Below are 27,012 nucleotides of genomic sequence, written 5' to 3' on the forward strand. Positions count from 1 at the left end.
GAAGCTGCACGGAGACCTCAGAGCAGCTTCCAGTGTCTGAAGGGGGCTACAAGGATGCTGGGGAGGGACTCTTCATTAGGGACTGGAGTGACAGGACAAGGGGTAACGGGTTCAAACTGAAACGGGAAGTTCAGGTTGGAGATAAGGCAGAAGCTCTTCCCTGTGAGGGTGCTGAGGCGCTGGCACAGGGTGCCCAGAGAAGCTGTGGCTGCCCCATCCCTGGCAGTGTTCAAGGCCAGGTTGGACACGGGGGCTTGGAGCAAGCTGCTCCAGTGGAAGGGGTCCCTGCCCGTGGCAGGGGTTGGAGCTGGAGGAGCTTTAAGGTCCCTTCCAACACAAAGCAGCCCGGGATTACCAGCTCCTCCTCCAGCCCACCCCGCTCCATGGCCAGCACCTCCTACCTCGGGCACCCGACTGGGTGGCACTGGGTGGCTCCCATCACCCAACAGCTGGGTGCGAAGCCTCGCACGTGCCATAGGGCACCCAAACCTTACTGCAAGAGTCCAGCACAGATTCACGGGGCTGGAACCATCCCCAGCGCTGAGCGCGGCCCCGGCTCCCGCACAGCCCCGCGCCCCTGTGCCCAGGCCCGGCACCGCCTCCCCCGCAGCCTCGGCTCCAAACCCTGCAGCGGGATTCAGGATCACAGGATCATGGAGCGGACCGGGCTGCTAGCGACCTGAGAGCGCATCGAGCCCGAGCCCAGCCCGAGCCGGAGCCCGAGCCCGAGCCCGGTCCCGAGCCCGATCCCAGTCCCGCCCCCGATCTCGATCTCGATCCCGGTCCCGCTCCCGCTCCCGAGCCCGATCCCGATCCCGATCCCGATCCCGATCCCGATCCCGATCCCGATCCAGCCCCGCGGCCTTGCCTCCACTCCCCCCTCCTGCTGCCGCCCTGCCTCGGCACCCCATTGGCGGGGCTCTGCAACGTCACCACCGGAGGCGCTTTCCCATTGGCCAGGCAGGCGCTCCGCTCCGCCCCTCGGCCCGCCCGGCGGACGCGGCGGCAATGGCGGCGGGACGGGAGCGGAGCGGCGGCGCCGGGGCCGTGCCCGTGCCGGTGCCGGTGCCGGTGCCGGGTACCGAGGCCGGGGCCGTGGCGGTGCCCGTGCCCGCCGCCACCCGCCTGCGTGCCTTCGCCTGGTGCCGGGAGTTCCTGGCCGGTTCCTGGAAGCTCATTGCGCCTGACGAGTTCGGGATCGAGCCCGTCAGGTACGAGCCCCGGTCCCTGCGCCCACCGCGCCCCGTGCCCCCGGTTACCCCTGCCCGGTGCCCCCCCAGACCATGTATCCCCATCCCGCTCCCAGTACCCTCCCCTTGCCCCCATACTGGTGTCCCAGTCTCCCTCGCAGTCGCCGCCCCAGCCAGTCCCTGGCTCCCTCGCAGTGTCTCCCGGTGTGCCTGCCCAGTTGCCCTCTAACTGGTGTGCCAGTCCCATTCCCAGTATCCCCAGTTGCCTCCCCAGCCGGTGCCTCTGTCCTCCTCTCAGTGTGCCCCAGTTGTTCCTGACCAGTAGCCCAGTCACCCTCCCAGTGTCCCCCCAGTGTCTCCCATTTGCCCAGCCCCGAGTGTCCCAGTCCCTCTCCTACCGCCCCCCTGTTGCGCCGCCCTTACCAGCGTCCCAGTGTTCCCGAATTGCCCTGGCTGGTGTCCCAGTGACCCCAGTTGCTCAGACGCCCCTCCAGTGTCCCAGTGCTCTGCCAGATGCCCCTGTCGTGATGCCCCCATTGTCCCGCTGTCCCCCATGGCCCCACTGTCGCGGTGCCCAGCGTCCGTGGCTGACGCGGGGCCGCAGCGGGGGGCTCAGCAATCTGCTGTACAAGTGCTGGCTGCCAGAGCGAGTGCTCAACGTGGGGGACGAGCCACGGCAGGTCCTGCTGCGCATCTATGGGGCCATCCTGCAGGTGAGCACCCACACCCCGGTACCCCCCAGCACCCCCTGGAAACCCCCAGCACCCCTGGGAACCCCCTTACCTCACGGTAACCCAGTATCCCTCAGTCTCCCCCCACCCATCACCCTCCAGCATCTCTGACACCCCCCGGCTCTCCCCACCACCCACAATCACCCCTCAGTACCCCCCAGCTCCCCTCAGCATCCCCAGCAACCCCCCATAGCCCCATCAGTCCCCAGCATCTCCAACACCCCTCTGGCACTCCCAGTACTCCCCATCCATCACCCCTGGCACCCCCATACCCTGTAGTACCCCCTTACCCCACTGTGCAGGGCCTGGACTCGCTGGTGCTGCAGAGCGTGATGTTCGCTGTGCTGGCGGAGCGAGCGCTGGGGCCGCGGCTCTTCGGCGTGTTCCCGGAGGGGCGGCTGGAGCAGTACATCCCGGTACAGACCTCCGGGGGAGCCTCACCCCTGCCTGACACCCCCCCGGGCCACCACCCCACTGAGACCCCCCCCCCCCCCCCCCCAGAGCCGGCGCCTGCGCACTGAGGACCTGCGGGACCCCGACATCTCAGGGGAGATCGCGGTGAAGATGTCCCGGTTCCACGGCATGGTGATGCCCTTCAACAAGGAGCCCAAGTGGCTCTTCGGGACCATGGAGTGGTGAGGGCGGGCGCCGTGCGGCCCCTCGACGCCTGGAATCCTGTGGGATCCAGGAGCAGGGCGCGTGGAGGCTCCCCAGTGGCCCTGGCTCTGTGCTGGGGACCCAGGGGATGTGGTCGGAGGCAGCACCCAGGGGTGTCCATCCAACCACCACCGCTGCACTTGTCTCCCACCCTGCAGGTATCTGAGGCAGATCTCGGAGCTCACCTTCCCCCAGGCAGAGCAGCTCAGGAAGTTCAACGAGCTCAGGATGTACAACCTGGAGGCAGAGATGAGGAGCCTCCGGTGAGTGGCACTGCACTGGTCCTGTCTCCTTGCTGAGCTCCTCACAGGAGCCAGGGAGAACCCGGCTTCTCTGGACGTGGTCTCTTCCATCCCATGCCCTTGGTGGATGTGGCTCTTGGAAGGGTCCCCACATCCCTGGGGCAGGGTCTCTGCCATGTTAGATATGAGGCAGAAGCTCTTCCCTGTGAGGGTGCTGAGGCGCTGGCACAGGGTGCCCAGAGAAGCTGTGGCTGCCCCATCCCTGGCAGTGTTCAAGGCCAGGTTGGACACAGGGGCTTGGAGCAAGCTGCTCTAGTGGAAGGGGGCCCTGCCCGTGGCAGGGGTTGGAGCTGGACAAGCTTTGAGGTCCCTTCAACGCAAACCATTCCATGGTTCTATGCTCCTGAAGCCTGGATCCCAGCTGTGTCCATAGCTCTGACCACCCACATGCAGCGGTGGCACTGGTGGTGACACTGGTGACCCCCATGTCCCTGTGGCTATCTGAGGTGTCCTCCCCATTCCCATCCACAGGGACCTGCTGGAGTCCACCCCTTCGCCCGTGGTCTTCTGTCACAACGACGTGCAGGAGGGTGAGTGGCTGTGGCTCCCCCCAGCTCCAGCATTCCTGGTGGGACACCCCCAGACCCCATCTCCCCACAGGGAATGTCCTGCTGCTGGCTGGGCGTGAGGCCTCCTCCTCTGACAAGCTGATGCTCATCGACTTCGAGTACAGCAGCTACAACTACCGGTGCGTTGGGGCCCCCATGTCCTTCCCCGTGTTCCCAGTCTGCTGGGGCCGGGACTCAGCTCCTCTGGGCCCTTCCGCAGGGGCTTCGACATCGGGAACCACTTCTGCGAGTGGACCTATGACTACACACACCATTCCTGGCCCTTCTTCAAGGCTATCCCAGAGAACTACCCCAGCCGGGAGCAGCAGGTAGAGCTGGGGGGGCATCGGCTGCATCCCAGATCAATGGAATGAGCCAATGGGATGGGGTTCAATGAGGCAAACTGCACTTGGGTCACACCAACCCCCTGCAGTGCTCCAGGATTGGGAAGAGCGGCTGGAAACTGCTCATAGGAAGGGGGCTGGGGGTGCTGATTGATGGAGCTGAACGTGAGCAGCTTGTGCCCAGGCAGCCAGGAAGCCCCCAGCATCCTGCCCTGGATCAGCACCAGTGCGGCAGCAGGGCCAGGGCAGGGATTGTGCCCCTGCACTGGGCACTGGTGAGGCTGCACCTTGAATCCTGTGCTCAGCTCTGGGGAACTCACTACAAGAGAGACATTGAGGTGCTGGAGTGAGGCCAGAGAAGGGCAATGGAGCTGGTGCAGGGCCTGGAGCACAGGGGTGATGGGGAAGGGCTGAGGGACCTGGGGGGTTCAGTGTGGAGAAGAGAAGGCTCAGGGGGACCTGATGGCTCCCTACAAGTGCCTGACAGGAGGATGGAGCCAGGAGGGGCTGGGCTCTGCTCCCAAGGAACAAGGGATGGGACAAGAGGAAACGGCCTCAAGCTGCCCCAGGGCAGGTTTAGATGGAGCTGAGGAACAATTCCTGCCCCAGAGGGTGCTCGGGCATTGGAACAGGCTGCCCAGGGCAGGGCTGCAGGCACCGTCCCTGCAAGTGTTCACACAGCGTGGAGAGGAGGCCTCAGTGCCATGGGTCAGTGGTGGCCTTGGCAGTGCTGGGAATGGTTGGACTGGATGAGCTTGAAGGGCTTTTCCAACCCGGTTGATCCCATGATCCTGTGCTTCCCCCATTCCATGGCCCCACACTTCCATCCCGCAGCTGCATTTCATCCGTCACTACCTCTCGGAGGCCCCAGGCCACCACCGGGATGCGGCACCTGAGGAGCAGGCGCGCATTGAGCAGGAGATGCTCACCGAGATCCACCGGTGCGTGAGGGCACAGGACCCCCCCTCAGCCCCAAACCCTGCCCCCCCGCTCCATGGGGTGTTTGGGGCAGGGCGGGGGTGATGGCTGCTCTCCCGCAGGTTCGTTTTGGCCTCTCACTTCTTCTGGGGGCTGTGGTCCATCCTGCAGGCCAAGATCTCCACCATTGAGTTCGGGTACCTGGTGAGCACTGCCTTGGGCTCTCCCCCTCAGCGTGGGGTGTCGGGGTGGGGGGCACAGCCCTGACCCCCTCCTTTCCCCCCAGGACTATGCTCAGAGCCGCTTCGAGGCCTATTTCCAGCACAAGGAGCAGTGCTGAGGCCCCGACTTGCAGCCTGTTGTTTCCTCCCCAGCCATGTCCCTCCCCATACCTCTAGGGCTGGTGCAGGGGCTGCACTGGGACCAGGGGCTGCTGCTTCCCCCTCCCTCCGACAGCAGAATGTGACTTGGACCAATAAACACGGTGACGATGGTGGTGATGGTGGTGATGGATGTGATGGTGGTGGTGGCGATCAGTGCCTGCTCACCCTGCGTGGCTGCTGCTCTGCCCCCAGCGGCACTGACCCCCTTCTCCCCTGACCCCCATTGCTGGGGCTGTGGCTGGGGCCATGCGGTAGCGCCGGGCTGGAGGGAGCAGTAATGGGCACAGCACCAGGACCTGCCCATGGGCGTTCTGGGGGTGCGGACCTGGTGAGGGGGACCCTCAGGTACCTCTGCACCCCCCAGAAGGAGCAGGGACCCCCCCAGCACCCCACCCCTGCAGGGCCCTGCCTGCTCCTTGCAGCAGGTCCATGCGGGTCCCAGAGCTTCAGCACCTCTTCACCTTCCCCACCAGCAGCAGTGCGGGACTCATGGCTTCACCCTCCCCATGGCCTCGGGGCCCTTGACACGTGTGGGGCAGCGCTGGGGGTCAGAGCATGCTTGTGCGTGCAGCAGGGTGCTGGGGTGCATGTACCCAGCATGGCTGAGGGGGGCAGCAGGCGGGTCCCTGCTCGGGGGTGCAGGTCCCTCTCGGGATGCTGCTCCTGCTCCGCTGTGTTGGTCCCTTTTCCAGGGTGTGGGTTCCCCCGGGAAGTGTGGGTTTCCCCCGGGGGTTCTGCATCTTTGGGATGCCGGTTCCTGCCGGGAAATGCGGTTCCCCGCTCCCCCCAGTGTACGTGGCTCTGTCCTGGGGTCTCGGTCTCCGCAGGGTGTGGGTCCGTCCCGCGTCCCCCCCGATGCGGGTCTCCTCCAAGGGGTATCCGGTGTCGCTGGTGCCCCTGTCCTGCCCGTCGGTTCCTGACCGGTCGCTGCGGATCCCCCCCGGTCCGTGCGGGTCCCCCCGTGCCCGCTCCCCGGGGCGGTGCCGCCCGGTCCCGCCCCGCCGGTGTCCGGTTACCCGGGACCCGCCAGCCCGGGGTGTCGCGCGCCCGCGCCCCGCAGCAGGTACCGGGCACGGGGGGGCTGAGCCGGGGGGGGGGGGGGGGGACACGGACACGGACCGGGGGGGTGGGGGTCGAACCCGACGTGTGCGGGGGGAGCGCAGCGAGAACCCCCGGGCCCGGCCCGGCCCGCGCTCCCCGGGGGCACCACGGAGCCCCCCCGAGCCCCCCACAGCGCCCCCCGAGCCCCCCGGCCCGCGCCCATGGCCCCGGGTGGCCGCGGGGTCCAGCGGGGCAGCGACCGGCGCCGGTGACCTTGGGGGGGCTGGGGGGGGGCTCGGTAGCTCCGCGGTGCAGGGTCACCCTGTGCCCCGTGCCAGGCCCTGCACTGCCACCCTGTGCAGTGCGGGATGAGTGCATGCAGCTGCTTGCGGTGCCGTGCCCTGTGCCAGGCCCTGCAGTGCCATCCTGTGCAGTGCTGTGCAGTGCGGGATGAGTGCATGCAGCAGGTTGTGGTGCTGCCCCGTGTCAGGCCCTGCAGTGCCACCCTGTGCAGTGCGGGATGAGTGCATGCAGCAGGTTGCGGTGCTGCCCCGTGCCAGGCCCTGCAGTGCCGGGCAGTGCGGGATGAGTGCATGCAGCAGGTTGCGGTGCTGCCCCGTGCCAGGCCCTGCAGTGCCATCCTGTGCAGTGCTGGATGAGTGCATGCAGCAGGTTGCGGTGCTGCCCCGTGCCAGGCCCTGCAGTGCCATCCTGTGCAGTGCTGGATGAGTGCATGCAGCAGGTTGCGGTGCTGCCCCGTGCCAGGCCCTGCAGTGCCATCCTGTGCAGTGCCGTGCAGTGCGGGATGAGTACATGCAGCTGGTTGCGGTGCTGAACCGTGCAGTGTAGCCAGGGGCAGTGTGGCGCAGTGCGCTGCACTTGAGGGCAGGGTGATGTGGTGCAGTGCGGTGCAGTGCAGTGTAACACGGTGAGGTGCAGAGCGCTGCACTTGAGGGCAGGGTGATGTGGTGCGGTGCAGTGCAGTGTAACACGGTGAGGTGCAGAGCAGCAATGGTTACCAGTTTATGGTTGGTAGTTCAGTGCAGTGTAATGCACGCCATGCAGTGCAGCGTGCCTGTGCAGCCGTGCAGTGTGCTTCAGTGCAGTGTGCTGTAGCTGCTCAGTGCAGTCCGTGCAGTGTAACCATGCAGTGAAGGGGCCCCCTGGCTCCGTGGTCCTCTGCAGGGGACAGGGTGTGCAGTGTGCAGTGTGCCGTGTCCTGGTGCAGGGGACAGTGTGAGCCATGTGCCTTGTGCAGTGTGCAGTGTGCCATGTCCCGGTGCAGGGGACAGCGTGAGCCATGTGCCTTGTGCAGTGTGCCATGTCCCGGTGCAGGGCGCAGTGTGTGCCGTGTGCTGTATGCAGTGTGCAGTGTGCCATGTCCTGGTGCAGGGCGCAGTGTGTGCCATGTGCTGTATGCACTGTGCAGTGTGCCATGTCCCGGTGCAGGGGACAGCGTGTGCCATGTGCCCCATGCTGTATGCAGTGTGCAGTGTGCCATGTCCTGGTGCAGGGGACAGCGTGTGCCATGTGCCTTGTGCAGTGTGCAGTGTGCCATGTCCCGGTGCAGGGGACAGCGTGTGCCATGTGCTGTGTGCAGTGTGCAGTGTGCCATGTCCCGGTGCAGGGGACAGCGTGTGCCATGTGCTGTGTGCAGTGTGCAGTGTGCCATGTCCCGGTGCAGGGGACAGCGTGTGCCATGTGCTGTGTGCAGTGTGCAGTGTGCCATGTCCCGGTGCAGGGGACAGCGTGTGCCATGTGCTGTGTGCAGTGTGCCTTGTGCAGTGTGCAGTGTGCCATGTCCTGGTGCAGGGCGCAGTGTGTGCCATGTGCTGTGTGCAGTGTGTGTGTGTGTCTCTGTGTGTGCGCAGTGTGTGCCTGTGTGTGTGTGCTGTGTGTGTGTGTGTCTGTGTGTGTGCATGCGTGTGCCATGTGTGTGCTGTGTGTGTGTGTGTGCAGTGTGCCATGTCCTGTGCTGTGTGTCAGTGTGTGTGTGCGTGTGTGTGTGTGTGTGTGTGTGCAGTGTGTCTGTGTGTGTCTGTGTGTGTGCGTGCGTGTGCATGTGTGTCTGTGTGTGTGTGTGTCTGTGTGTGTGCGTGCGTGTGCATGTGTGTCTGTGTGTGTGTGTGTCTGTCTGTCTGTCTGTGTGTCTGTGTGTGTGCGTGTGTGTGTCTGTGTGTGTGTGTGTGTGTGTGTGTGTGTGTGTGTGTGTGTGTGTGTGTGTGTGTGTGTGTGTCTGTGTGTGTGTGTGTGTGTGTGTCTGTGTGTGTGTGTGTGTGTGTGTGTGTGTGTGCGTGTCTGTGTGTGTGCGTGTGTGTGTGTCTGTCTGTGTGTCTGTGTGTCTGTGTGTCCCTGTGCCAGTGAACCCATGTGTGTCTGTGTGCCCCTGTGTGAGTTGGTGTGCGTGTCCCTGCGTGTGTCCCTATGTGTGTCCCTATGTCCCTGTGTGTGTCCCTATGTCCATCCCTATGTCCCTCTGTGTGTCCCCATGTCTGTCCCTATGTCCCTCTGTGTGTCCCTATGCCCATCCCTATGTCCCTGTGTGTGTCCCTATGTCCCCATGTCCGTCCCCATGTCCCCATGTCCCCGTGTGTCCCCGTGTGTCCCTGTGTCCCTCTCTCCCATGTGTATGTGCCACTGCCGCAGCCGCTGCCGTCTCTGACCCTTCCCTCAGTGGGCGCTCAGCCAAGGGCGCGTGACCGCGGCACCGGAGCCAAGCGGGGCCTGTGCCGGGGGGGACCTGGGGGTGTCCCCGTGTGGGGCCAGGCCTGTGCCTGGGGGTGTGTGCGTGTGGGGCCTGTGGTGGGGGCAGCTGGGGGTGTCCCTGTGTGGGGCTGGGCTCGTGGGGCTGGGCCTGTGCTGTGGGGTGGGGGAGAGTGGGGCTGTGCCCGTAGGGCTGCGGTGTGTGTTGGGTGGGGATGTCTGGGGCTGGCGTGTGTGGGGTGGGACCCCCCGGGATGTCCATAGGTGGGGCTGGGCCCATGGGGCTGTGCCTATGGGGTGGGATATCCAGGGTTGGGATGTGTGGGGAGGGAGCATCAGAGCAGTCCCCAAGTGAGGCTGTGCCCATGGGGCTGGGATGTGTGGGGTGGGCGGTGTGCGGGTCCACGTGTGTGGGTCCATGTGTGCGTCCCCATGTGTGCGGGTCCGTGTGTGTGGATCCACGTGTGCGGGTCCATGTGTGCGTCCCCATGTGTGTGTCCCCATGTGTGTGGGTCCGTGTGTGTGGATCCACGTGTGCGGGTCCATGTGTGCGGGTCCATGTGTGCGGGTCCATGTGTGTGGGTCCATGTGTGTGGGTCCATGTGTGCGGGTCCATGTGTGCGTCCCCATGTGTGTGGGTCCGTGTGTGTGGATCCACGTGTGCGGGTCCATGTGTGCGGGTCCATGTGTGTGGGTCCATGTGTGTGGGTCCATGTGTGCGGGTCCATGTGTGCGTCCCCATGTGTGCGGGTCCGTGTGTGTGGATCCACGTGTGTGGATCCACATGTGCGGATCCACATGTGCGGGTCCATGTGTGTGGGTCCATGTGTGCAGGTCCGTGTGTGCGGGCCCATGTGTGCAGGTCCATGTGCATGTCCCCACGTGTGTGTCCCCACGCGTGTGTCCCCATGTGCATGTCCCCACGTGTGTGTCCCCATGTGCGTGTCCCCACGTGTGTGTCCCCATGTGCGTGTCCCCACGTGTCTGTCCCCACGTGCGTGTCCCCACGCGTGTGTCCCCACATGCGTGTCCCCACGCATGTGTCCCCATGTGCATGTACCCACACGTGTGTCCCCACGCGTGTGTCCCCGTGCCCCCGTGACGCGCTCCTGCCGCAGGCGCCATGGCGGAGGCCCACCAGGCCGTCGCGTTCCAGTTCACGGTCACACCCGAGGGCCTTGACCTGCGGCTGAGCCGCGAGGCCGTGCGGCAGCTCTGCCTCGCCGCCGCGCACGCGTGGAAGAAGCGCCTCGTGCAGGCCAAGGTGCGCACCCTGACACCCCGATACCCTGTCACCTCAACACCCCGTCACCCCGACACCCCAGCGTCCTGACGCCACATCACTCCGATACCGACACCCCATCCCCATCATCCCTAGCATCACCCCATCCCCATCATCCCTACCATCACCCTATCCCCATCATCCCTACCATCACCCCATCCCCATCATCCCTATCTTCATCGCATCCCCATCATCCCTACCATCACCCTATCCCCATCATCCCTACCATCACCCCATCCCCGTCATCCCTACCATCACCCCATCCCCATCATCCCTACCATCACCCCATCCCCCATCATCCCTATCATCACCCCATCCCCATCATCCCTATCATCACCCCATCCCCATCATCCCTATACCATCACCCCATCCCCATCATCCCTACCATCACCCCATCCCCATCATCCCTACATCATCACCCCATCCCCATCATCCCTACCATCACCCCAACCCCATCATCCCTACCATCACCCCATCCCCATCCCCATCATCCCTACCCCATCACCCCATCCCCATCATCCCCATCCCCATCCCCATCATCCCATCCCCATCATCCCTATCATCATCCCCCATCCCCATCATCCCTACCATCACCCCATCCCCATCATCCCTATCATCACCCCATCCCCATCATCCCTACCATCACCCCATCCCCATCATCCCTACCATCACCCCATCCCCATCATCCCTAGCATCACCCCATCCCCATCATCCCTATCATCACCCCATCCCCATCATCCCTATCATCACCCCATCCCCATCATCCCTACCATCACCCCATCCCCATCATCCCTAGCATCACCCCATCCCCATCATCCCTACCATCACCCCATCCCCATCATCCCTATCATCACCCCATCCCCATCATCCCTACCATCACCCCATCCCCATCATCCCTACCATCACCCCATCCCCATCATCCCTATCATCACTCCCATTGTCACCCCCATTGTCACCCCCACTGTCACCCCGGTCACTGCTGCCCTGTGCCCACAGAACACGTTCCTGAGTGGGGTGTACCCGGCCTCCCCGTCCAGCTGGGTGCTTGTGGTCATGGCCACTGCTGGCTCCGTCTACTGCCAGGTCGACCCTTCCCGGGGACTCATCACCCGCATCCAGCACTACCTGCCCCAGAGGTGACACTGGGGCACGGGGACACGGGGGGACATGGGGAGATACGGAGACACGAGGACATGGGGTGACAGAGGGGGAACAGGGAGGGCCATGAGGACATGGGAGGATAGCAGGGGACAAGGGGGGATATGGGCACACAAGGACATAGGGGGACAGAGGGGACGTAGAGAGACATGGGAGGAGCCCTCCGCCCCCATGTCGCAGTGCTGCAGCCCATGGTGGGGCCCACCCCCATGTCCCAGCCCACGGGCACGATGGACCCACCTGCATGTCCCCAGCGCCCTGCGTGGTCACAGGGGCTGTGGCATTGCCCTGGGACCAGCCCCACGCATCCCACCTCCCGTATCCCCCCTGCAGCTCCACCCCACATGGGTGCTCCCAGGGTCCCCCTTCCCGGCTCAGCCCCACGGAGGGGTCCCCCATGTGCCATGTCCCTGCAGCCGGTTCCTGAGCCCCGGTGGGCGCGAGGCGCTGAGCGCGGCGCTGTTCGGCACCGGCGTGTGGCTGGGCACGGTGCTGCTGTTCCGCCGCGCCCTGCGCCTGCTCCTCACCTACCATGGGTGGATGTTCGAGCCCCACGGCCGCCTCAGCCGCCGCACCCGCGTCTGGATGGTCAGTGCCTGCGGGCAGGCGTGGGAACGGGTGGGACATGGACGGGGTGGGGTGGGGATGTGACGGGATGGGACGTGTCGGGTGCCTCATGGCCACTCCATGTTCCTTCCCTGGCTCCGTGTCCCCACAGGTGATGATGAAGGTGCTGTCCTTCCGCAAGCCGCTGCTCTACAGCTTCCAGACCTCACTGCCCAAACTGCCTGTGCCCTCTGTGCAGGCCACCATCACCCGTGTGAGGGGTGGGATGGGATGGGATGGGATGGGATGGGACTGCATGGCAAGGTGGGATGGGATGGGATGGGATGGGATGGGATGGGATGGGATGGGGCGGGATGGGATGGGATGGGATGGGATGGGGCTCCATGGCAAGGTGGGATGGGGTGAGGGGTCTGTAGTGGGATGCTGGGTCTGTGATGACATGGGATGGAATGAGATGGGGATGGGATGGGGTGGATGGGAGTGGATGGGATCGGGGTTGATGGTGGGATAGGATGGGATGGGGGAGTCTATGATGGGATGGGGATGGAGGCTCTATGATGGGTTGGGGAGTCTGTGGTGGGATGGTGGGTCTATGATGGCATGGGATGGAATAAGTTGGGGATAGGATGGAATGGATGGAGATGGGTGGATGGCATGGGATGGGATGTGTTTGGGGTCACCCGAGCCCAATTCTGCAGTACCTGGAGTCGGTGCGGCCACTGATGGACAATGAGAAGTACAACAAGATGGAGACGCTGGCCAAGGAGTTCAAGGAGACGATCGCGCCGCGGCTGCAGAAGTACCTGATCCTCAAGTCCTGGTGGACAACCAACTATGTGAGTCATCAGCAGCCCCAGGTGACAGATGTGGGGGGGACCCTCGCCACGTGTCCCCCCAGGTGGCCACATGGACACGTGGTGATGGTTCCCCCGTCCAGCACCATGGATGATGTCCCCGGCTCAAGCCCAAAGTCCTGCTGCTCATCCCTCATCATGGGAAGGGGGATTTGGGGCCTCCCGAGGGGTCCTGTCCCCCATCTCCAACTTCATCCCGATCCCATCTCCATCCCCATCCCACTTCCATCCCATTTGCATCTCTATCCCATGTTACCTCTATCCCATCTCCATCCCCATCCCCTCCCACCTCATCCCCATCCCCGCAGGTCAGTGACTGGTGGGAGGAGTACATCTACCTGCGCGGCCGCAGCCCCATCATGGTCAACAGCAACTACTACGCCATGGTAGGGGTCTGGGGGTTCCAGTGCCGTGTGCCCCCCCCGACTCCCCCTCATCCTCATGGAGTGTCGTTCTGCAGGATTTCCTGTACGTGACCCCCAGCCACATCCAGGCTGCGCGCGCCGGGAATGCGGTTCACGCCATGATCCTGTACCGCCGCAAGCTGGACCGCGGCGAGCTGCCCCCCGTGAGCAGGGGGGCTCTGTGGGGCTGACAGGGGTCCTGGGGGTGTTTGAGGGGCTGGATTAGGGGGTGCAGGGGTGTCTGTGGGTCTGGGTTGGGGGATGCAGGTTGGAGTGCAGGGGGATCTGTGGGTCTGGGTTGGGGGATGCAGGTTGGAGTGCAGGGGGATCTGTGGGTCTGGGTTGTTGGGGTGCAGGTTGGAGTGCAGGGGGATCTGTGGGTCTGGGTTGTTGGGGTGCAGGTTGGAGTGCAGGGGGATCTGTGGGTCTGGGTTGTTGGGGTGCAGGTTGGAGTGCAGGGGGATCTGTGGGTCTGGGTTGGGGGATGCAGGTTGGAGTGCAGGGGGATCTGTGGGTCTGGGTTGGGGGATGCAGGTTGGAGTGCAGGGGGATCTGTGGGTCTGGGTTGGGGGATGCAGGGGGATCTGTGGGTCTGGGTTGGGGGATTCAGGTTGGAGTGCAGGGGGATCGGTGGGTCTGGGTTGTTGGGGTGCAGGTTGGAGTGCAGGGGGATCTGTGGGTCTGGGTTGGGGGATGCAGGTTGGAGTGCAGGGGGATCTGTGGGTCTGGGTTGGGGGATGCAGGTTGGAGTGCAGGGGGATCTGTGGGTCTGGGTTGTTGGGGTGCAGGTTGGAGTGCAGGGGGATCTGTGGGTCTGGGTTGTTGGGGTGCAGGTTGGAGTGCAGGGGGATCTGTGGGTCTGGGTTGGGGGATGCAGGTTGGAGTGCAGGGGGATCTGTGGGTCTGGGTTGGGGGATGCAGGTTGGAGTGCAGGGGGATCTGTGGGTCTGGGTTGTTGGGGTGCAGGTTGGAGTGCAGGGGGATCTGGGGGTCTGGGTTGTTGGGGTGCCGGTTGGAGTGCAGGGGGATCTGTGGGTCTGGGTTGTTGGGGTGCAGGTTGGAGTGCAGGGGGATCTGTGGGTCTGGGTTGTTGGGGTGCAGGTTGGAGTGCAGGGGGATCTGTGGGTCTGGGTTGTTGGGGTGCAGGTTGGAGTGCAGGGGGATCTGTGGGTCTGGGTTGTTGGGGTGCAGGTTGGAGAGCAGGGGGATCTGTGGGTCTGGGTTGGGGGATGCAGGTTGGAGTGCAGGGGGATCTGTGGGTCTGGGTTGTTGGGGTGCAGGTTGGAGTGCAGGGGGATCTGTGGGTCTGGGTTGTTGGGGTGCAGGTTGGAGTGCAGGGGGATCTGTGGGTCTGGGTTGTTGGGGTGCAGTTCACAGCCCCCCTCACCGCTGCCCCACAGCTGATGGCGCTGGGCATCGTCCCCATGTGCTCCTCCCAGTCGGAGCGAATGTTCAACACCACCCGCATCCCGGGCAAGGAGACCGGTATGGGGGACGTGGGACATGGGGACTGTGGGGGCAGAGGGGGGACCCCAAGGCCCGCAGGACATGTCAGCGTGTTCCTGCCGGTGGGGTGCCTGTGACTCCCGTGTCCCCATATCCCGGTGTCCCGGATCCCATGCCCGTGTCCGTGTCCCTGCCGCAGACCAGCTCGTGCACCTCGGGGACAGCCGGCACGTGGCCGTGTTCCACCGCGGGCGCTTTTACCGGCTCTGGCTGTACCAGGGGGCGCAGCTCCTGCCGCCCTGTGATCTCCAGCTCCAGTTCCAGCGCATCCTGGATGATCCCTCGGGACCGCAGCCGGGCGAGGAGCGGCTGGCGGCGCTCACCGCGGGGGAGAGGTGTGGGGCTGGCATGTGGGGCTATGGGGCTGGCAGCGCTCACCGCGGGGGAGAGGTGTGGGGCTGGCATGTGGGGCTATGGGGCTGGCGGCGCTCACCGCGGGGGAGAGGTGTGGGGCTGGGATGTGGGGCTATGGGGCTGGCGGCACTCACGACAGGGAAGAGGTGTGGGGCTGGGATGTGGGGCCATGGGGCTGGCGGCGCTCACCGCGGGGGAGAGGTGTGGGGCTGGGATGTGGGGCTATGGGGCTGGCAGCGCTCACCGCGGGGGAGAGGTGTGGGGCTGGCATGTGGGGCTATGGGGCTGGCGGCACTCACGACAGGGAAGAGGTGTGGGGCTGGGATGTGGGGCTATGGGGCTGGCAGCGCTCACCGCGGGGGAGAGGTGTGGGGCTGGCATGTGGGGCTATGGGGCTGGCAGCGCTCACCGCGGGGGAGAGGTGTGGGGCTGGCATGTGGGGCTATGGGGCTGGCAGCGCTCACCGCGGGGGAGAGGTGTGGGGCTGGCATGTGGGGCCATGGGGCTGGCGGCACTCACGACAGGCTAGAGGTGTGGGGCTGGCATGTGGGGCCATGGGGCTGGCAGCGCTCACCGCGGGGGAGAGGTGTGGGGCTGGCATGTGGGGCTATGGGGCTGGCAGCGCTCACCGCAGGGGAGAGGTGTGGGGCTGGCATGTGGGGCTATGGGGCTGGCAGCGCTCACCGCGGGGGAGAGGTGTGGGGCTGGCATGTGGGGCCATGGGGCTGGCGGCACTCACGACAGGGGAGAGGTGTGGGGCTGGCATGTGGGGCCATGGGGCTGGCGGCACTCACGACAGGGGAGAGGTGTGGGGCTGGGATGTGGGGCTATGGGGCTGGCAGCGCTCACCGCGGGGGAGAGGTGTGGGGCTGGGATGTGGGGCTATGGGGCTGGCAGCGCTCACCGCGGGGGAGAGGTGTGGGGCTGGCATGTGGGGCTATGGGGCTGGCGGCACTCACCGCGGGGGAGAGGTGTGGGGCTGGGATGTGGGGCTATGGGGCTGGCAGCGCTCACCGCGGGGGAGAGGTGTGGGGCTGGGATGTGGGGCCATGGGGCTGGCGGCGCTCACCGCGGGGGAGAGGTGTGGGGCTGGGATGTGGGGCCATGGGGCTGGCGGCGCTCACCGCGGGGGAGAGGTGTGGGGCTATGGGGCTGGCGGCACTCACGACAGGGGAGAGGTGGGCAGTAGCAATGGGGACCATGGGGCTGTAGGGTGTACGGCAGGTGCTGTGGATACCGTGCATGCAGTGGGTGCTGTGCATGTGGCGCATGCTGTGGGTGCTGCTGTGGGTGCTGTGCACATGGTGCACACCATGCATGCATGCACACTGTGCTGCGTTGCTGTGGGTGCTGCCGGAGCTTTACGTGCAGTGGGTGCTGTGCTTTGCTGTGCATGCTGTGGGTGCTGCTGTGGGTGCTGTGCATGCAGTGCTTGTGGGGCCTACAGGGCAGTGGGGTGTGCTGCGGGTGCTGTGCGTGGGCTGCCAAGCAGCAGGCACAGGGGACCTCGGGGACTCGCTGTGGGTCAGTAGGGGACCTCGGGGACTCGCTGTGGGTCAGTAGGGGACCTCCGGGACTCGCTGTGGGTCAGTAGGGGACCTCGGGGGCTCGCTGTGGGTCAGTAGGGGACCTCCGGGACTCGCTGTGGGTCAGTAGGGGACCTCAGGGACTCGCTGTGGGTCAGTAGGGGACCTCGGGGACTCGCTGTGGGTCAGTAGGGGACCTCCGGGACTCGCTGTGGGTCAGTAGGGGACCTCGGGGACTCGCTGTGGGTCAGTAGGGGACCTCGGGGGCTCGCTGTGGGTCAGTAGGGGGGGACTCGCTGTGGGTCAGTAGGGGATCTCGGGGGCTCGCTGTGGGTCAGTAGGGGACCTCGGGGACTCGCTGTGGGTCAGTAGGGGACCTCCGGGACTCGCTGTGGGTCAGTAGGGGACCTCCGGGACTCGCTGTGGGTCAGTAGGGGACCTCGGGGACTCGCTGTGGGTCAGTAGGGGACCTCGGGGGCTCGCTGTGGGTCAGTAGACCTCCGGGACTCGCTGTGGGTCAGTAGGGGATCTCGGGGGCTCGCTGTGGGTCAGTAGGGGACCTCGGGGACTCGCTGTGGGTCAGTAGGGGACCTCCGGGACTCGCTGTGGGTCAGTAGGGGACCTCCGGGACTCGCTGTGGGTCAGTAGGGGACCTCCGGGACTCGCTGTGGGTCAGTAGGGGACCTCGGGGACTCGCTGTGGGTCAGTAGGGGACCTCGGGGACTCGCTGTGGGTCAGTAGGGGACCTCCGGGACTCGCTGTGGGTCAGTAGGGGACCTCGGGGGCTCGCTGTGGGTCGAGGCGTGGGACACGGGGTCTCTCTGGGTCTCAGTGGGGTGCGGCTCTCCCCGTGGGTCCCAGCGTGGCGCCTGTGCCGCAGGGTGGCGTGGGCCGAGGCGCGCGCGCGGTTCTTCAGCCGCGGCCCCAACAAGGCCTCGCTGGATGCCATCGAGCGCGCCGCGTTCTTCGTGGCGCTGGACGAGGAGGCGCAGGGCGCGGCGCCGCGGCGCGAGGGCTGCATGGACGCCTACGCCAAGTCCCTGCTGCACGGGCGCTGCTGCGACCGCTGGTTCGACAAGTCCTTCACCCTCGTGGTCTACAGCAACGGGAAGCTGGGCGCCAACGCCGAGCACTCCTGGGCCGACGCGCCCGTCATCGGCCACCTCTGGGAGGTACCGGGAGCACCCTGGGGATGGGCAGCCCACGGGCACCCCTTTGGGAGCCCAGGGATGGGTGGGGTGGCTCATGGGCACCCCCTAGGGAATCCCATTGGACACCTTCCTTGGGTATCCCAGAGCTTGGGACCCCCATTGGGCACCCCCAGTTGAGCACATCCAGGTGGGGACCCCCATTGGGCACCCCCAGTTGAGCACATCCAGTTGGGGACCCCCATTGGGCACCCACAATTGAGCACATCCAGTTGGGGACCCCCATTGGGCACCCCCAGTTGAGCACATCCAGTTGGGGAGCCCTTGGTGCACCCCCAATTGAGCACATCCAGTTGGGGACCCCCATTGGACACCCCCAATTGAGCACATCCAGTTGGGGACCCCCATTGGACACCCCCAGTTGAGCACATCCAGTTGGGGACCCCCATTGGACACCCCCAATTGAGCACATCCAGTTGGGGACCCCCATTGGACACCCCCAATTGAGCACATCCAGTTGGGGACCCCCATTGGACACCCCCAATTGAGCACATCCAGTTGGGGACCCCCATTGGACACCCCCAATTGAGCACATCCAGTTGGGGACCCCCATTGGACACCCCCAATTGAGCACATCCAGTTGGGGACCCCCATTGGACACCCCCAATTGAGCACATCCAGTTGGGGAGCCCTTGGTGCACCCCAGGGTTAGAGACCCACATTGGGCACTCCCAGTTGGGACCTTTTATAGTGTACCATAAATTGAGTCCCTCCGGGGGGGGAACCTACATTGGACACCCCCAGCTGGGTACCCCTAGCCAGGGACCCCTCTCCTGGGGGGGGATGTGTGGGGCTGGGAGGACGTGGGGGGCTCACACTGGGGCAGTGGGGGTTGGATTGGAGGGGATGGGGCAGTGCTGGGGAGGATCAGGGGTAGGGGGTCTGGAGGGTTTTGGGGGCCGTTGCCCCACACCCACATCTCTCCCCCCAGTTCATGCTGGGCACAGACCGGTTTGAGCTGGGCTACACGGAGGATGGGCACTGCAAGGGGGAGCCCAACACCATGCTGCCCCCCGCAGCGCCTGCAGTGGGACATCCCAGAGGAGGTGGGTCTGAACCCCAGCCCTTGCCCCACATCACGGGGTGGTCTCTGCCCCTCGGCACCAGCACATGAGATGCCATTGTCCCTCTGGTGTCCCAGCGCATGGCGGTGCCCAGGGTGGGTGATGTGGGGCAAGTTCTGTGTTCCCCACGTGTCCTTTGTCCCTATGGATGCTGTGTCCTGTGTCCCTATGGATGCTGTGTCCTGTGTCCCTATGGATGCTATGTCCTGTGTCCCTATGGATGCTGTGTCCCTATGGATGCTGTGTCCTGTGTCCCTATGGATGCTGTGTCCCTATGGATGCTGTGTCCTGTGTCCCCGCAGTGCTGTGCAGCCATTGAGCGCTCGTACCTGCTGGCACGGACGCTGGCTGAGGACGTGGACTTCCACGTGTTCCATTTCTCGGACTTTGGGAAGGGGCTCATCAAGCGGTGCCGGACCAGCCCCGATGCCTTCATCCAGATCAGCCTCCAGCTCGCCCACTTCCGCGTGAGGAGCTGGGGAAGGCGGCTGGAATGGGGTGTGGTGGTATTGGGATGGGGATTGGGATGGGATGGGGCTGGGATGTGGTGGGATGGAGATGGGATGGGATGTGATGGGATGGGGTGGGATGGGTTGTGTTGGAAGAAGGTGGGATGCAATGGGATGAGGTGGGATGTGTTGGGATGTGATGGGATGGGGGTGGATGTGACGGGATATGGTGTGGTGGGATGGGATGAGGTGGGATATGATGTGTTGAGTTGAGGTGTGATGGGATGGAATGAAGTGGGATGGGTGGGATGTGATGGGATGGGATGTGTTGGGATGAGGTGTGATGGGATGGGATGTGTTGGGATGAGGTGTGATGGGATGGGATGTGTTGGGATGAGGTGTGTTGGGATGGGATGTGTTGGGATGAGGTGCGATGGGATGGGATGTGTTGGGATGAGGTATGTTGGGATGGGATGTGTTGGGATGAGGTGTGATGGGATGGGATGTGTTGGGATGAGGTGTGATGGGATGGGATGTGTTGGGATGAGGTGTGTTGGGATGGGATGTGTTGGGATGAGGTGTGATGGGATGGGATCAGGTGGGATGGGTGGGGTGGGATGGGATGGGATGTGTTGGGATGAGGTGTGATGGGATGGGATCAGGTGGGATGGGTGGGGTGGGATGGGATGGGATAAGGTGGGATGGGTGGGGTGTGTTGGGATGGGATGTGTTGGGATGAGGTGTGATGGGATGTGATGGGATGAGGTGTGTTGGGATGGGATGTGTTGGGATGAGGTGGGATGGGATGGGATGTGTTGGGATGAGGTTTGATGGGATGTGATGGGATGAGGTGTGTTGGGATGGGATGTGTTGGGATGAGGTGGGATGGGATGGGATGTGTTGGGATGAGGTGCGATGGGATGGGATGTGTTGGGATGAGATGCGATGGGATGGGGTGTGATGGGATGAGGTGTGTTGGGATGGGATGGGTTGGGATGAGGTGCGGTGGGATGGGATGGGTTGGGATGAGGTGTGTTGGGATGGGATGGGTTGGGATGAGGTGCGGTGGGATGGGATGGGTTGGGATGAGGTGTGTTGGGATGGGATGGGTTGGGATGAGGTGCGGTGGGATGGGATGGGTTGGGATGAGGTGTGTTGGGATGGGATGGGTTGGGATGAGGTGCGGTGGGATGGGATGGGTTGGGATGAGGTGTGTTGGGATGGGATGGGTTGGGATGAGGTGCGGTGGGATGGGATGTGTTGGGATGAGGTGTGTGGGGATGGGATGGGTTGGGATGAGGTGCGGTGGGATGGGATGGGTTGGGATGAGGTGTGTTGGGATGGGATGGGTTGGGATGAGGTGCGGTGGGATGGGATGGGTTGGGATGAGGTGTGTTGGGATGGGATGGGTTGGGATGAGGTGCGGTGGGATGGGATGTGATGGGATGAGGTGTGTTGGGATGGGATGGGTTGGGATGAGGTGCGGTGGGATGGGATGTGTTGGGATGAGGTGTGAGGCGCTGTGCTGGTCGGGCAGGACAAGGGCCAGTTCTGCCTGACGTACGAGGCGTCCATGACGCGGCTGTTCCGCGATGGCCGCACCGAGACCGTGCGCTCCTGCACCGCCGAGTCCACGGCCTTCGTGCGCAGCATGGCCGACCCTGCGCAGAGCGTGAGCACCGCGGCCGCGCGCGTCGCATCCCCTGGGGTGCCCCGTGTGCCCTGCGGGTGCTCCTGCTCCTTGGGAATGACAGTCCCGGAAAGGGCCCCTCTCTGGAGGAGGAGGTCACGTCCCCCACTCCGTCTCCATCCCTCACTGGCATCCAAATCCCTGGGCTTCACCCCCCTCAGAGGTCCCCATCCCTCATGGAGGTCCCCATCTCCTACTCCTTGGAGCCGTCCCCATCCCTTAGGACTACCCGTGTCCCTCGTGGTGGTCCCTGTCCTTTGGGACATCCCAGTCTCTCCGGAGGCGCCCGGGGCCGGGTCTCCCTGTCCGGGGCTGTCCCTGGTGCCTGTGCCGCGTGTGACGCGGTGTCCCCGGTGTGTGTCGGTGCCCCGCAGCGCGCGGAGCGGCAGCGGCTGTTCCGGTTGGCGGCAGAGAAGCACCAGCTCATGTACCGCTTGGCCATGACCGGCGCCGGCATCGACAGACACCTCTTCTGCCTCTACCTGATGTCGCGGTACCTGGGGCTGCAGTCGCCCTTCCTTGCCCAGGTCAGCGCCACGCGGGGCAAGGGACATGGCATGGCACACATAGCACATGGGACAGGCATGGCACACATAGCACATGGGACAGGCATGGGCACACATAGCACATGGGACAGGCATGGCACACATAGCACATGGGACATGGCACACATAGCACATGGGTCGGGCATGGCTAACATAGCACATGGGTCGGGCATGGGCACACATAGCACATGGGACAGGCATGGCACACATAGCACATGGGACAGGCATGGGCACACATAGCACATGGGACAGGCATGGCACACATAGCACATGGGACAGGCATGGCACACATAGCACATGGGACAGGCATGGCACACATAGCACATGGGACAGGCATGGGCATGGCACACATAGCACACACATGGGACAGGCATGGGCACACATAGCACATGGGACAGGCATGGCACACATAGCACACATGGGACAGGCATGGGGACACATAGCACATGGGACAGGCATGGGGACACATAGCACATGGGACAGGCATGGCACACATAGCACATGGGACATAGCACATGGGACAGGCATGGGCACATGGGCACATGGCACATGGGCATAGCACATGGGACAGGCATGGCACACATAGCACATGGGACATGGGACAGGCATGGGCACACATAGCACATGGGACAGGCATGGGCACACATAGCACATGGGACAGGCATGGCACACATAGCACATGGGACAGGCATGGGCATGGCACACATAGCACATGGGACAGGCACATGGGACAGGGGCACACATAGCACATGGGACAGGCATGGGCACACATAGCACATGGGACGGGCATGGCACACATAGCACATGGGACGGGCATGGCACACATAGCACATGGGACAGGCATGGCACACATAGCACATGGGACAGGCATGGCACACATAGCACATGGGACAGGCATGGGCACACATAGCACACATAGCACATGGGACAGGCATGGCACACATAGCACATGGGACAGGCATGGCACACATAGCACATGGGACAGGCATGGGCACACATAGCACATGGGACGGGCATGGCACACATAGCACATGGGACAGGCATGGCACACATAGCACATGGGACAGGCATGGGGACACATAGCACATGGGACAGGCATGGCACACATAGCGCATGGGACAGGCATGGGGACACATAGCACATGGGACAGGCATGGCACACATAGCACATGGGACAGGCATGGGGACACATCGCACATGGGACAGGCATGGGCTCACACAGCACATGGGACACAGCAGCATGCAGGGCACATGGGACACCAGGAAGGCACACATGGTACACAGGACACTGCATGGGTGTGCAGGAGAAAGCCACCACCCTGATGTGTCACAGCACATGCGTGTGCAAGGGCTGCACACACTACATGGCACACGTGTGCCCAGCTGCCGTTGTCGGGGTGTCAGTGGGGTGCAGTGGCTGCTCTGGGCTGTACTGAGCTGCACTGGGGTGCACTGTGGTGCACACTGGGCTGTACTGGGTGCCCTGGCTGCGGTGCAGGTGCTGTCGGAGCCATGGCGTCTCTCCACCAGCCAGACCCCACAGCAGCAGCTCAACATGTTCGACCTCAACAAGTTCCCCGACCACGTCTCCACCGGCGGTGGCTTCGGGCCTGTGAGCACTGGGGAAGAGGGGGTATTGGGGGGGTCCTGGGGGTGCAGGTGGGTGCTTGGGGCCTGGGCTGGGGGACTAGGGAGGTCCTGGGGGATAATGGGGGGATCCTGGGGGTCATGGGGGCATCCTGGGGTTCCAGCGGGGTGCTGGAGGGTCCCGGGGGAAGCTGATGCCCCATACCCGCCATGGCCCTGGGCAGGGACGTGCTGCAGGCAGGTGCCCCAGCCCCATGGTGCAGTGGGTCCCACCTTCCCCTTCACCCGCAGGTGGCGGATGACGGTTATGGTGTCTCCTACATGATAGCTGGGGAAAACCTGATCAACTTCCACGTGTCCAGCAAGTTCTCGAGTCCTGAGACGGTGAGAGCGGGACCGGGAATGGCAGCAACGGGATGGGGATGGGATGGAGAGGCTTGGGGTGTTGGTGAGGAGCAACTCAACTCCCTCTGCTCTGGAGCCAGGCTGAGAGAGCTGGGCTGGGGCAGCCTGGAGAAGAGAAGGCTCCTGAAGGGGAGACCTGAGAGCAGCTCCAGTGCCTGAAGGGGCTGCAGGAAAGCTGGAGAGGGGCTTGGGACAAGGGATGTAGGGACAGGCCAAGGGGAATGGCTTGAACCTGCCAGAGGGGAGACTGAGATGAGCTCTTAGGCAGAAGCTCTTCCTGTGAGGGTGCTGAGGCGCTGGCACAGGGTGCCCAGAGAAGCTGTGGCTGCCCCATCCCTGGCAGTGTTCAAGGCCAGGTTGGACACAGGGGCTTGGAGCAAGCTGCTCCAGTGGAAGGGGTCCCTGCCCGTGGCAGGGGTTGGAGCCGGAGGAGCTTTAGGATCCTCCCAGCACAGCCCAGTGCATGGCTCTGCGGTGCCGGGGGGCTGTGGGGGGCCGTGGGTCACGGTGTTGCCCGCAGGACTCGAAGCGCTTCGGCAGGCACATCCGTCAGGCCATGCTGGACGTCGCGGAGCTCTTTGACAAGCCCAAGTGATGCTGGAGCCAAGCCCCGGGCGAGGGGCACGGAGCTGGGGGGGGCTGCGGCAGCCCCTGTCCCAGGGGAGGGGCTGGGGGGTTCCCGGGGTCTCTGCTCTGATCATACTTCCAATAAAGGTTGGTGTGATGTGGATGGATCCCTTGCACCCAGCGTGGCCCCGTGGGGGTCCCACGGCACCATCCCGTGGGCTGCAGATGAAGGGTGCAGCCGGTGACTGGTGATGCATGTTGTGCTGGTGCCTGTGACGTGGTGTGTGCAATGGGGCACAGTGCCCCGCTGGCACCGTCCTGCCGCGGCCGCTGCATCCCTTGGGCTGGGCTGGAGCTGGGGTGTGCGGAGGGCTTCAGGACTCCCCAGTGCGGCACCGCCTGGTCCTGGGGGGCTCCGGGGGCAGTGTGAGAAACACAGGACCCGCAGCTCAGAGCCTGCACCCAGCACCCGCAGCTCAGAGCCTGCACCCAGCACCCGCAGCTCAGAGCCTGCAGCCAGCACCCGCAGCTCAGAGCCTGCACCCAGCACCCGCAGCTCAGAGCCAGCACCCAGCGCCCGCAGCTCAGAGCCTGCACCCAGCACCCGCAGCTCAGAGCCTGCAGCCAGCACCCGCAGCTCAGAGCCTGCACCCAGCACCCGCAGCTCAGAGCCAGCACCCAGCACCCGCAGCTCAGAGCCAGCACCCAGCACCCGCAGCTCAGAGCCAGCACCCAGCACCCGCAGCTCAGAGCCTGCACCCAGCACCCGCAGCTCAGAGCCTGCAGCCAGCACCCGCAGCTCAGAGCCTGCACCCAGCACCCGCAGCTCAGAGCCTGCACCCAGCACCCGCAGCTCAGAGCCTGCACCCAGCACCCGCAGCTCAGAGCCTGCAGCCAGCACCCGCAGCTCAGAGCCAGCACCCAGCACCCGCAGCTCAGAGCCAGCACCCAGCACCCGCAGCTCAGAGCCTGCAGCCAGCACCCGCAGCTCAGAGCCAGCACCCAGCGCCCGCAGCTCAGAGCCTGCACCCAGCACCCGCAGCTCAGAGCCTGCAGCCAGCACCCGCAGCTCAGAGCCTGCACCCAGCACCCGCAGCTCAGAGCCAGCACCCAGCACCCGCAGCTCAGAGCCTGCACCCAGCACCCGCAGCTCAGAGCCTGCACCCAGCACCCGCAGCTCAGAGCCTGCACCCAGCACCCGCAGCTCAGAGCCTGCAGCCAGCACCCGCAGCTCAGAGCCAGCACCCAGCACCCGCAGCTCAGAGCCAGCACCCAGCACCCGCAGCTCAGAGCCTGCAGCCAGCACCCGCAGCTCAGAGCCAGCACCCAGCGCCCGCAGCTCAGAGCCTGCACCCAGCACCCGCAGCTCAGAGCCTGCACCCAGCACCCGCAGCTCAGAGCCTGCACCCAGCACCCGCAGCTCAGAGCCAGCACCCAGCACCCGCAGCTCAGAGCCAGCACCCAGCACCCGCAGCTCAGAGCCTGCAGCCAGCACCCGCAGCTCAGAGCCTGCACCCAGCACCCGCAGCTCAGAGCCTGCACCCAGCACCCGCAGCTCAGAGCCTGCACCCAGCACCCGCAGCTCAGAGCCTGCACCCAGCACCCGCAGCTCAGAGCCAGCACCCAGCACCCGCAGCTCAGAGCCTGCAGCCAGCACCCGCAGCTCAGAGCCTGCACCCAGCACCCGCAGCTCAGAGCCTGCACCCAGCACCCACAGCACCCGCACTGCACGCAGCCTGCACCCGACATCCCCTCCCTGCCCTCACCCCGCCTGCATATCCTCCTTTCACATCCCTTCGCCCCCCTGCCTGCTGCTGGTGCCAGAGCCGGCGATGTCCCCGCGCAGAGGCACCCGGGGGGAGGTGGCTGGGAGGTGTCGCCGTGGTGTCCCTGCAGCGATGTCCCCTCTGTACCCAGCAGCACGGGGCCGCCTTCACCACCGCCTTCCTCAGCCCCCGGCCGTGTCCCTGCTCACATGGGGCTGGGGGCTCCTGACTGGGGGTGTCACTGCGGGAGCGGCTCTGGGGAGACCTGCCCAGAGCTGGGCCCATCCTGCACCTGCACCTGCACCTGCACCTGCACCCTGCGCTGGGTGACATCCTGCATCCAGCACCCTGCGCTGGGTGACATCCTGCATCCAGCACCCTGCACTGGGTGACATCCTGCGCCCAGCACCCTGCCCTGGGTGACATCCTGCATCCAGCACCCTGCGCTGGGTGACATCCTGCATCCAGCACCCTGCGCTGGGTGACATCCTGCACCTGCACCTGCACCCTGCGCTGGGTGACATCCTGCATCCAGCACCCTGCCCTGGGTGACATCCTGCACCTGCACCTGCACCCTGCGCTGGGTGACATCCTGCATCCAGCACCCTGCACTGGGTGACATCCTGCACCTGCACCTGCACCCTGCCCTGGGTGACATCCTGCATCCAGCACCCTGCCCTGGGTGACATCCTGCATCCAGCACCCTGCCCTGGGTGACATCCTGCATCCAGCACCCTGCACTGGGTGACATCCTGCACCTGCACCTGCACCCTGCCCTGGGTGACATCCTGCATCCAGCACCCTGCACTGGGTGACATCCTGCATCCAGCACCCTGCACTGGGTGACATCCTGCACCTGCACCTGCACCCTGCCCTGGGTGACATCCTGCATCCAGCACCCTGCGCTGGGTGACATCCTGCATCCAGCACACTGCGCTGGGTGACATCCTGCGCCCAGCACCCTGCCCTGGCTGACATCCTGCGCCCAGCACCCTGCGCTGGGTGACATCCTGCACCCCCACACCCTGCGCTGGGTGACATCCTGCATCTGCACCTGCACCCTGCACTGGGTGACATCCTGCACCCAGCACACTGCGCTGGGTGACATCCTGCGCCCAGCACCCTGCCCTGGCTGACATCCTGCGCCCAGCACCCTGCGCTGGGTGACATCCTGCACCCCCACACCCTGCGCTGGGTGACATCCTGCACCCAGCACCCTGCGCTGGGTGACATCCTGCACCCCCACACCCTGCACTGGGTGACA

General features: G+C 64.8%; 2 protein-coding genes across 2 annotated transcripts; both read left to right on the forward strand.

Annotated features, from left to right (window-relative positions):
• The first annotated feature begins 1,008 nt into the window (after positions 1-1,008).
• CHKB (choline kinase beta) lies at positions 1,009-5,043 on the forward strand. Its single transcript, XM_057403750.1, has 11 exons — positions 1,009-1,211; positions 1,795-1,903; positions 2,224-2,337; positions 2,423-2,556; positions 2,737-2,841; positions 3,352-3,410; positions 3,481-3,568; positions 3,649-3,757; positions 4,607-4,713; positions 4,813-4,894; positions 4,977-5,043. The coding sequence occupies exons 1-11, from the start codon at positions 1,009-1,011 to the stop codon at positions 5,028-5,030; spliced, it is 1,164 nt and encodes a 387-aa protein (XP_057259733.1). The 3' UTR covers positions 5,031-5,043.
• A 997-nt stretch (positions 5,044-6,040) lies between these two features.
• Positions 6,041-24,050, forward strand: CPT1B (carnitine palmitoyltransferase 1B). Its single transcript, XM_057403801.1, is given in 19 exon segments — positions 6,041-6,136; positions 9,936-10,081; positions 11,096-11,235; positions 11,674-11,845; positions 11,976-12,077; positions 12,523-12,660; positions 12,987-13,064; positions 13,139-13,246; positions 14,483-14,567; positions 14,728-14,923; positions 17,349-17,640; positions 18,608-18,684; positions 18,686-18,722; positions 19,043-19,207; positions 20,727-20,861; positions 21,254-21,406; positions 22,922-23,035; positions 23,302-23,394; positions 23,936-24,050. Coding segments are annotated over 18 exon segments (2,301 nt in total). The 5' UTR covers positions 6,041-6,136; positions 9,936-9,940; the 3' UTR covers positions 24,011-24,050.
• Positions 24,051-27,012: the final 2,962 nt, after the last annotated feature.

The sequence above is a fragment of the Pezoporus wallicus genome, unplaced genomic scaffold (genome assembly GCF_028554395.1).
Source record: "Pezoporus wallicus isolate ANWC-B61680 ecotype Strahan unplaced genomic scaffold, APGP_CSIRO_Pwel_v1 contig_6978, whole genome shotgun sequence".
Taxonomy (NCBI): domain Eukaryota; kingdom Metazoa; phylum Chordata; class Aves; order Psittaciformes; family Psittacidae; genus Pezoporus; species Pezoporus wallicus.